The sequence below is a fragment of the Protobothrops mucrosquamatus genome, unplaced genomic scaffold (genome assembly GCF_001527695.2).
Source record: "Protobothrops mucrosquamatus isolate PMUCROS unplaced genomic scaffold, P.Mucros_1.0 scaffold6, whole genome shotgun sequence".
NCBI classification, from domain to species: Eukaryota; Metazoa; Chordata; class Lepidosauria; order Squamata; family Viperidae; genus Protobothrops; species Protobothrops mucrosquamatus.
Genome location: NW_015386393.1, coordinates 3488830 through 3500310, shown reverse-complemented (window position 1 = coordinate 3500310; position 11481 = coordinate 3488830). Strand labels below are relative to the sequence as shown.

The window sequence follows — 11481 nt, the reverse complement described above, 5'->3', positions numbered from 1 at the left end:
GCGCCTGCGCTCTTCACACGCCTCCTGCAGGGCACATTTGGTAAAGTTCGTGCATGCAGGCTGCCGCCAAGCAGAGGGAGTAGCACAGCTAAGGAAAAGGGTAAAAAAAAAAATGGCGGACGGTGTTGTTTGGCGACCCCCGTGAAATGGTCGTGCGACCCCAAATGGGGTCGCGACCCACAGGTTGAGAACCGCTGATCTAATAGATTTTACATTGTTCTTTATACATGACTCAATAAGTAAATATTCTGGAAATACATGTGTTTTAATTTTTAATACAGTAAATATTGGTGACTATAGCCCATACAAACAAAAGCTCTTTTGGAGCCCTCCATAATTTTTAAAAGCGGGAAGGGGTCTTGAGTGCAAATGTTCAAAAAATACTCTTCTAATGAGACAATGTTCTCTTTCCCCAGAAAGGCGATTCAGTATCTGGAGGATCAGCTCATGAAACACAAACCTGTTGAGCGCTCAGAGGGAGGCCTTCTCCTCGGGCTTTATGTGCTCCTTCTCCCACTTGTCCTTGCTGGACTCCTTCTCTGGTCAAATTGGGGTGGGGTGGGGAAGTGTCAAGCCTCACCCAACTTCATCTGCATATCCACACCCCTTCTTCATGTCAGGAACCGGATTCTGATGCCAGACGAGGATGTTTATCTACTGCAGGAGTAGTCAACCTTTTTATACCTACTGCCCACTTTTGTATCTCTGTTAGTAGTAAAATTTTCTAACCGCCCACCAGTTCCACAGTAATGGTGATTTATAAAGTAGGGAAATAACTTTACTTTATAAAATTTATAAAGCAAGTTAAAGCATATAATAATAATTACTTACCAAATACTTTATGTCAGACTTTCGCTAAGTTTGGCAGAATAAATCTTTATAAAACAACTTACTGTAGTTAAATCTAACTTTTTATTTATACTTTGCATACATAGAAGCATGAAGTCTGATGAAATTACATTTAATTAATTAAATTATTAATGAGATCCCTGAGGCTGATGCTGCGAAACTAAATACTGGATATCTGGCTCAATTTTTGTAAGGAACAAACAAAGGTCTCCTCTTTCGGAAATACTCAGGTGGTTTCTTTCTTTGGTCATAATATGATTAACAGCACTAAAGCCTGATTCCACAATTGTTGAACTGTTGTCATGGGGAATTTTATGAAAACCTAATGAAAATGTTTTTAAATGCTATGAATTTTTTTTAAAAAGTCAATTAAATTAAAAAAAAAGGAAAGTGCTTCAGTATCGGACAAAACCCCTACCGCCCACCATGAAAGCTGGAACGCCCACTAGTGGGCGGTAGGGACCAGGTTGACTACCACTGATCTACTGTGATAACTCAGATTTTGGGCACAGCAGGGGAATTGCCAGAGCTTGCATTACATTGCACCAACTGTTACATCGAATTTGGCAAATAAAGTTAACTTTTGTTTATGTTAATAACCTGTACCGGGTGAATGTTAAATTTCTTTGCTTTCTGATGGTTTTGTAAGGTTTTTGCACTTAACCTCACAAACTTCTCTGTGCTACTCAGAAATTTCAAAGAGCCAAAAGAAACTCTTGAGCCGAGATTCCAGCAAAGAAAACAACTTTATTTTGGCCAAGATAGAGTTGGGTAACCGTCTCCCTCTTTGTGCCTGCTTAGAGGGACGAAGGCACACCCAGAAGAGATTTCTTCTATCTTTTATACTCTTTCAGAACAAAGAGATCCAGGCCTCTGTACCAGGGGCAAGGAAGCACAGAAAAACAAATTCCAAGATGATGAATCATATACATCAATCTAGGTTCTAACCATAACTCATTCCTCTCTCCCTCCTCCTTATTTCTTGGACCACTGGACTTACCTTGCTCTTTTCATATAAGTAGTCTCCTGAGCAATCTCCTGTATATTTGACATGAGACATTGCTTTTTCAATATACACGAAACACTTGCTTTTATGTAAATAATTTCCTGATATGAAGCACTTGTAAGGTTGCTTGCATGTAAGCAAATTTATATAAAATGGCTACAAACTAACACTACTAATGTCAAACTTAAACATAATAAAACTATAAGCATAATGAAATCATAAGTACAATAAGGTCCCTTCAGTTTGGTGGCTTCTCGTGTTAATGTTCAGAAGACCAAGATACTCTGATCATGCAGAAGGTCTCAGTTTCAACCTCTGTTAACTCTAGTCATGATGGGAAGAAAACCAACACACACATAAATACATATAAACACATGCCTGAAAATGTGGAAAGTTGATAGAAGCTTCAACTCCCCAAGAAGAAGGATCTATCCCAATGATACATTATAAGTTTTGACCTGCTGGCCCTCAGCATGGAAAAGGGAACTAGGATGTCTCCCCTGGGTGGAGTATGTGATGGGGTGTCTGGAGATTCTCAATCACCCAAGTCATGGTTGTCTCAAAGGTGCTTTTTCAAAAAACAGCTGGACTGTTCTTTTTTTGAGGAGGATGAAAAAAAATGTGTCGCTTCTCATCCAAGAAGCTTCATGAGTTGAGACTTGATGGGGGGGATGGAAGGATAGGTTCTGAAAAAAATGGGGTATGTGTGAAAGGATTGTATTTCTTTGCAGCCATCTTGTCCTTTTCACTCTCCCTGAGAGCTCTTGAGGCCATTTGGGGGTTTATGCTCTCAGCGTCACCTGAATCAGGGTGCAATTAGTTGTGGAATCTTCTTGGAAATGCTGCAAGGGCTGCATTGTAGACTGGAAATAGGTGGTGTCTTATTCCTCCCCCTCTGTTGAGAGAGGGCTGCTCAACTCTTAACATAGATGGATTCTTTTACCCCTCTTTCAAATCAGTGGTCCTCTCTATCCAGAATGTGGACTTTGCTCTCTTCAAAATGATGGGGTCTTCATACCATCAAAGAGGCTTAAGTACAGGCCTTCAGGGACTCCAAAGAGTGGGCTCAGAGGTGACATCATAGCTGTCTTCCAGTACTTGAAAAACTGTCACAGGGAAGAGGGTATTGATTTATTCTCCAAAGCACCAAAGGGCAGGACAGGCAATGGGTGGGTGCTCGTCAGGGATTGATTAGGTGGTTCACTTGATGCACAGATTATGCCTTTGATGACTCAGAAAGGAGCAAAACGAAAAAAAAACAGAAATCAGAACAAAAAAGGAAACCGAAATCGTTCTGTTGATTTAAACACTTGGTTGATTTGTAACTTGTAATTCCCCTTTGGCTGAGAAAATCCACTGCTGTAACCACAGCCATCTCTCTGAATGTAGTTTCTCCTCCTTCTCCAGCTGGGGCATCATTTTGGAAAACTGCTTTTTGCTGGCCTTTTTTTTTAAAACAAACAAAACAAAACTCTGAGCTGAGAGATCACTTTCGTTTCATCTGACTGCTGGAGGGACTTCTTCAAAATCACGATGCACCAAAGGGGGAGGAGGAGGAGGGACTAATTGGGCCACTTAGAAAACAAGATATAAAGGAGAGCAGAATCTTGGAAAGGCAGCCAGAATTTCTGTGTGTTTCGGCTTTCAATGAACATGGGTGGATTCCTAACAGGCCGTCAGTGTTCCACGTGCATGGAGAATCTAAAGGACCACAGTTTTTGGGACTTATTTAGGACACGGGTGAGAAAGTACTTTTGGCTCATCCCTGTCATTGTTATTGTGCTTACTTTATTGATCATTTACTGCTCATGGGCCCCACCAGAGCTTGACTGCAAGTGCCCTAAAGACCAAGCCAACATCTCCGAACTGGAGGCGGAAAACCTGAGGCTGAGGAAGCAGCTGGCCAAGATGGAAAAGGAGATGCAGAAGTTCAAAAGTGTTACGGGCCAGACTGGAAAAAAAACTTTGCAACTTTTGGAAAAGAAGCAAGAAGAAGCCGATGCCCTGAGCAAGGAATTGTCAGTTTCCAACCAGTCTCTTGTACTAACCAGACAGCTTCTGGAGAAGGAAAAGGAGAAAGCCCAAAGCTTGCAGAGTCAACTGGAGAATGCTCAGGAGCTCAGAGATTCCTGTCAGAAACAGCTGGTAAATGTGGTGGTGGGGGGAAGATATTCATTGTCAAGTAAGATTAGAATAAACAAACATGGTGTATTTTTGGGACCAGCAGAATGGCTTAGTTCAGGGGTGTCCATTGAGGGCCGCATCAGCATTGCAGTTGCCCTCTGGTGTGTGTGTGTGTGTGTGTGTGTGGCCATGTGGGTGCGGCCTACTGGGTGGGCGTGGATGGAGTGGGTGTGGCCTACTGGGTGGACATGGACAGCTCTACATCATTTGTGTCAAGGGTGCCTGTGGGGGCCTGGGCAGGAGTGGGACAGATCTGAGGGTCTCTGGCAGAAGGGGGTGGGACCGAGGCAAGCACCAAGGCATGGTCCATTTCTTCATTCCTCACAAAGGGTGACATCTCCCCAGCATGCACCCAGGGGGTGGGGCTGACGCGGCAGGGGCTGGTTCCTCGCTGTTTCCAGACGGCCTTGTAGAGCTAAGACTGAATGTGTTTCAGCATAGATGGCCACCACAAAATTGTACATTGGCTCCCAGCTGGCCTGGGCCAGGGCCAAGGCAGCGAGGGCTGTTCCCTCACTGTTTCCAGGATGGCTTCGCGGGCCACATGAAACTACTTCGTGAGCCGCATCCGGCTCCCGGACCTTGTGTTTGACATTTCTGGTTTAGTTTGTTCCATTTAGCTGGATTCTATTGGCTTTCTTCGGACAGCTACCATTAAATAGGCAGAAGTGTTCTTCCTGCCAAGGTGCCATGGCTTTTCATATTCTTCTTACTGAACCACCTGGCAGGTCCTTGCTGGAGTACATGTCAGTGTGCCATTGGGCTGCCCTCCTCCATTGTTCCAACCTGGCAACTTTTCGATCAAGGGTCCCCAACCTCCAGGTTGTGGCCCACTACCAGTCCGTTTGGAACCAGGCTGCACAAGTGGCGGGCACTTAGCTCACACACACAGCTCCACTCAGGTGAGCAGTGGATGCTTGTGCTCAAGAACCATTCCCCTCTCCCTTCCCCCACAGCAGGCCCCCAAGCTGGAAAGTTTGGGGACCACTGTTCTTGATGGTCTGGGGCTGCTACTTCAAAATCCCCTTGTACAGGTAGTTCTCGACTTACAACCATTCATTTAATGACGGTTCAAAGTTAAAACAGCACTGAAAAAAGTGTCTTACGGCCGTCTTTCACACTTATGACTATTTCAGCATCCCCATGGTCACGTAATCAAAATTTGGACGTTTGGCAACTGGCATGTACTTATGACAGTGGCAGTGCCCTGGGGTCACATCATCACCTTTTGCCACCTTCTGACAAGCAAAGTCAATTGGGGAAGCCAAATTCACTTAAGAGTTGTGTTACTAATTTAACATTTGCAGTGATTCACTTAACAACTATAGCAAGAAAGGTTGTAAAATGGGGCAAAACTCACTGGACAACTATCTCACTTAGAACAGAATTTTTGGGCTCAGTTGTGGACGTAAGTCGAGGACTAGTTGTATTGGAGTTCTGGGCATTGCCATTCCAACATATATGCAAAGTGCCAGCTTGGAGAATGCTCTTGAATTTGTCACCTGAATTTGAGAACACACTGCTTTGCCAAATTTTGTGAGTAAATTGTTCGAAAACAGTCTGTGAATATCTGTTTAGGTTCAGGTTTATGAATGAATGAAAAACATTAATATATATAGAAGAATTTGCAGACTGCATAAGGTTTTTGGCTGAACTTACATGAGCTTCAGAAATCTTGGAACTGATCCGTAAGCTGCATCTTTTTTCTTATTTTACATGCTTCATGTGTACAGTATTACATGGAGAATTACATGGAATGAAAACGTTTTGTTTTTAAATATAATTTCCAAATAATTTGGAAAGAAAAACTATTTGGCAACTGTGAGACACAATCATAGCATATTAGAATGATAGAAATAAGCATTGGAAGATACCAAAAAAATCTATCCAGCCAATTCAATAGGTATATGCAATTCTGAGATCGTGGCTATCATGGCATTTATTTCCTATTTTAGACATCTAACTGATTACCATTTGATGCACAATATTTATTTATTCATGTTGTTTGCTAATAAGTAGAGCAAAATACTCATTTTAGAATCATGTGATCATTCCATTTTGCATTGGTTTTCTTTCCTCCATTAGAACACATTGGAAGAAAAACTCAAGTCTTCAGATAGTAAAGCTGAAGAATACAAAGGTAAGGGACAACCATGTGGCTGTCCTGATGCAGGACTTTCTCTACTTCCAGGTTAAACAACTTTCCACTCATCCTTGAGTTGGCAGAAAACTGTACAGCATTACTATAAGTAATAGTTAATGCAGTATTTCTCAACATTGGCAACTCTAAGATGTGTGGATTTCAAGACTTGAAGTCCAGACATCTTATAGTTGCCAGGGTTGAGAAATACTGATTTAATGTCTCTGGTTTTGCTGCTTTCCATCTTTCTGAATGTCACCAGACAATGGGAGACCACCTGCAGTTCACAACTGCAATGTGAGATGGCCATGGATTGCTGAGTTTTGGCAAATGGTTGAATTTGCTAATCCTGCTTTACTGCCCACAGCAAAACAAGAGAGGACAGGTTTGTTTGCCTGTAGACCTGCTGTAGGCCTGCTCTGCACCCAGGCCTGCTCTGCACTGAACTTCATGTCAAAACTTGCCAGTTTAGCAATAGCAATAGCACTTGGACTTATATATATATCGCCCCATAGTACTTTACAGCCCTCTCTAAGCAGTTTACAGAGTCAGCATATTGCCCCCAACAATCTGGGTCCTCATTTTACCAACCTTGGAAGGATGGAATTCTGAATCAACCTTGAGCTAGTCAGGATCAAACTCCAGGCTGTGGGCATTACTGCATTTATTTATTTATTTATTTATTTATTATTTGAATTTATATCCCGCCCTTCTCCTTGCGGACTCAGGGCGGCTGACAATCAATTAAAAACACCACTAACAATCACAAGTTAAAATTAATTAAAATGAAATATTTAAATTGTCTAATTAAAAAGTAATTAAAAACCCTCTAAAAAACCCCTCTTAAAAATTATCCTAGNGAAGCCCGACTGGAGGGGGTCCAGATAATCTGTTTCCTCCAGGTGCCGAGGGAATTGCCGTGCAACCACACTCTCAACAACCTTCGCCACAAAGCGAAGGTTGGAGACCGGGCGATAGTTAGCCAATACATCTGGATCCAGGGAAGGCTTCTTCAGGAGGGGCCTCACCACCGCCTCCTTTAAGGTCGCGGGGAAGACATTCTAACCACTGCGCCATCAAGTGTACTCACTTATTTCTACAAGCTCTAAAGTGGCAAGTTTATACAGATGGTTAGATCCATGCCTTTCTGCTTTTATCAGCTTTTCAGGAGAATATAGGTTTAGCACTCTTTATTTCTGCAAACCTGCTTCAATAGCCAAACTTGCCAATAGGCAGTTTTAAAAGTGCATGAAGCCCAGGTCCACTTACTCTGGTGTTCTTTAGCATGACTTAGCACTTCCCAGGGTTCTTTCAAAAGTCAGCAATTTTGAAAAGCTGTCTCATGACATGGGCTGGGGATCAGGTGAAGGCAACATGAATGACATAGCAAAGGAATAATGTAGCTAGAGGGCTTCCAGCATGGTAAGATGGGAGAAGGAAAAGATCCTTCATGCCAACAGGCTTGGGCTTAAACTGGGTGAAGCAATCTATAGTCCCCATGTTAGCCTGCACTGCCAATAGATGGAGTGCTGGGAACACAAGTAGTGCAGCAAGAATGGATTCGCCCTATGCCTTGCAGGTATGTATAAGTGGAAGTGAAATACCATCTGGGTAACATCATGTTTTTCTATTCCTTTTTAGATAAAACAGTGAAGCTTCAGTTGCAGATAGAACAAGAACAGAGAAACCAAGATAGTTTTATAAAGGAAAGGTAACAAACAGAATTTTGCTTGTTGGTGGGAATCATAGGTCCTTCATATCCCGCATCCAGAAACAGCCAGCCAGATGTTCCTAGGGAAAATCACCTTTTCCTAGAGCCCAGTCCTTAAAGTTAAGAACAAAACAAAGGCACTGGTTTTAGACCAATGGATGCCATCCTGCTCAGCATCCATTTCATACAATGGTCAGCCAAACACTTGAAAAACCACATTTCAACTAATGTATATTTTGAAATAGATTTATACAGCTGCCATTCTTCCTAAAAGTTATTCTGGGACATTCATTTAGTTCAGCATTTCTCAGCCTTGGTAACTTTTATGTGTGGATTTCAACTCCCAGCATCATGCTGCCTAAGGAATTCTGGGAATTGAAGTCCACACATCTAGAAGATTGAGAAACATTGATCTAGCTCAGCATTTTCAATCTGCTGATACAGCTACCTAATTAGGGATTTCAGAATAAGGAATTTCATGAAGTTTCTTCTTTATGACTAGCTGATTTTTTATCAACTAGGCAAGAAAAATCAAATGTACAATTATAGTATAGGGGGTACCTTGCTCAATAGTAGTAACTGTGAGAGGGACCTCGGAGTCCTAGTGGACAATCACTTAGATATGAGCTAGCAGTGTGCTGCAGCTGCCAAAAAAGCCAACACAGTGCTAGGCTGCATTAACAGAGAGATAGAACCAAGATCACGTGAAGTATTAATACCACTCTACAATGCCTTGGTAAGGCCACACTTGGAATACTGCATCCAATTTTGGTCACCACGAAGTAAAAAAGATGTTGAGACTCTAGTCTAGAAAGAGTACAGAGAAGAGCAACAAAGATGATTAGGGGACTGGAGGCTAAAACATATAAGGAAAGGCTGCTGGAATTGGATATGTCTAGTTTAAGGAAGAGGAGGACGAGGGGGGACATGACAGCCGTGTTCCAATATCTCAGGGGCTGCCACAAAGAAGAGGGAGTCAAGCTATTTTCCAAGGCGCCTGAAGGCAGGACAAGAAGCAACGGATGGAAACTAATCAAGGAGAGAAGCAACCTAGAACTAAGGAGAAACTTCCTGACAGTGAGAACAATTAACCAGTGGAACAACCTGCCTCCAGAAGTGGTGAATGCTCCAACACTGGAAGTTTTTAAGAAGAGACTGGACAGCCATTTGTCTGAAATGGTATAGGGTTTCCTGCCTGAACAGGGGGTTGGACTAGATGACCTCCAAGGTCCCTTCCAACTTTATTATTATTATAAATAGGAATGGCATGGCATGAATAATGGAGTTGCCCTCTCTGTGCCAGAGTAAAAACTAAGCAGAGTAAAAACTCACAGTATTTACTAAGTGGAGGTGGACTTAATTGTACGTATCTTGCTTAGTAGTTCCTAATAGATTTTCCCTCCATGGAAGTGGAGAAATTTCTTCCAACACCCTGCTTCTTTTCCAGGGTAGACCACAGGCCATGATGACAATATAAATGATTCTACTTTTGGGTCCTCATCGGCTGGGATTAGATTCCACAGTTCATTCTCACATGGCTAAACTTATTAAAAAGAAAAAGGACTATTCCTGGGTCCAGTATTTCCTTTGATCTTCCAAACTTTCCCTAACATTAAAGCAACATCAGTTAGGACTATGCAGAGTTTCAGATCTGATTTAAAAAAGTGCTTTGGGGCATATGAACATCCCAGCATTCTGCAATCCATTAAAGTAGATGCTTTTTTCCTGAAGTCCTGTTGAAGCTTGGCTGCATGAGTATTAGAGAAACAGGTGTCATTACTTTCAAAAACTACAACCAGGACTCTGTTCATGCTTGGAAACACTTTTCTGGAAACAAAGCTCAACCCCCAGCCTAAACTTGCAGCCATAAAGATCTGGCTCTCTACCCAGGCACAGGTACAGAATGACTGAGGCACCAGCTTTTTATGGTGTATGAATTTATACTTTGATTGATTGTTGTGAGCCACCCAGAGTTGTGTTTAAGATGGGAGTCCTTACAAATCTTTAAAATAAATAATAAATAAATGATAAAATGAACTCTCATTCCTCAACTGGGCAATTCCCTATGTTTTGAGATGGCATCTCCCAGAATTCCATGCCTTCAACCCTAGAGGCAATTCTGGCACATGGAGAGCCCAACTACAGGAAAATGGATTAAAGGAAATAATTATCACCCTACTTTGCTTGAGCAAATTTAATAGGTCAGAATATAATCCTACTAATGCAGTTGTAAGAGGACACGAAAGCTCTGTGGTTAAAGACACTGAGCTTGTCAGCTGAAAACCCAGCTTGTCAGTCTGGGTTCAAGACCTGAGCGCCACATGAAGGGATGAGCTCCTGTTCCTTGCTGCATCTCCTGCCCACCTACGTAGCAGTTCGAAAGCGTGCAAATGCGAGTACATAATAGGTACCACTTCAGTGGGAAGGTAACAGCATTCCATGCACCTGGGTGTATAACCATGTTGGCCACATGACCATGGAAATGTCTTTGGACAACGTGGCTCCCTCAGCTAAGAAACAGAGATGAGCTTTGCCTCCCTAGAGTTGGACACAACTGGAAAGGGGAAATCTTTACCTTTAATGCAGCTGTATAGGTTGCATGAGAGAATTAATGGTTGGAAGGCTCTTTCACACAGAGGGCTCTGTGGCTCCATATCCTAATCAATGCTGCACATTCAAATGATGTTGTCCTCATTGAACCTACAAGCCTATTCTGGTCTGGCTTAAGCTGTCCCAAATGACAGTTCACCCAACTTCCACCTGGCTTGGAAGGTGGGCAGCTTTTCACTGACAGAGGTTCTCTCGTAACACCCATCTCCAAATCTCCCTTGGCAGAGAACCAATGGACAATTGCACCAGATAATGAATCTTTTTGCAAACAGCCAGAGGCACACTGGCTCTTTGCCATGCTAAAAAAACCAAACAAATGTGACTGTAGAGTGGAGGGAGTCTTGGCCAAAGCCCATTTTCAGTGCCCCTTTATTAATTGGGCAGTGGGAACTGGAAGAGCAGAAATCGGCCATTCTTGCAACAACAGTTGAAGGTCACCTCTGAGGGTTTGGGGAGATTTGAGGGGGTGGGGTAGAGAGGTAATAGTGGTTGTGCAAAAGTGTCCTTAATTTGCACATCCCCTTGCAAGATCAACATCTGCTCCAAATTATGGTGCAGCTGCTCAATTTAGACTACAAATTCAGTTTTTTCAAACATGTGGACTTCAACTCCCAGAATTCCACAGCCAGCATGAATTCTGGGGATTGAAGTCTTCGCATCTTAAAGTTGCCAAGTTTGAAAAGCACTAGTTTAGACCAGGGGTCCCCAACCCCCGGTTCGTGGACCAGTACCGGGCCGCGGCATCCTGCAACCAGTCAAACAAGCAAAGCCCCATCCGCTAGATCAGCGGTTCTCAACCTATGGGTCGCGACCCCATTTGGGGTCGATCGACCATTTCACGGGGGTCGCCAAGCAAGGCTGTCCGCCATTTTTTTCCCCTTTTCCGGCGGGTGCCTTACCTCCCTTGGGCTGGGCCAGCTGGTGGTCGGCCTGCTCCATCTCTGCCGCTTGCCAGCTACGCCTCGGCCGGCGCAGGGGGCG

At 43.2% G+C, this 11481-nt stretch overlaps 2 protein-coding genes across 2 annotated transcripts in view; both read left to right on the top strand.

Annotated features, from left to right (window-relative positions):
* Positions 1-669, top strand: part of LOC107282235 — an 11060-nt gene extending 10391 nt beyond the window's left edge. The window contains exon 4 of the mRNA XM_015809997.1: positions 417-669. Coding sequence (XP_015665483.1) covers positions 417-669 — 253 coding nt within the window. The remainder of the gene's footprint in view (positions 1-416) is intronic.
* A 2754-nt stretch (positions 670-3423) lies between these two features.
* Positions 3424-11481, top strand: part of LOC107282236 (kinesin-like protein kif7) — a 16371-nt gene continuing 8313 nt past the window's right edge. The window contains exons 1-3 of the mRNA XM_015809998.1: positions 3424-4000; positions 6125-6179; positions 7821-7890. Of these exons, the coding sequence (XP_015665484.1) occupies positions 3503-4000; positions 6125-6179; positions 7821-7890 (623 nt within the window). The 5' untranslated portion in view covers positions 3424-3502. The remainder of the gene's footprint in view (positions 4001-6124; positions 6180-7820; positions 7891-11481) is intronic.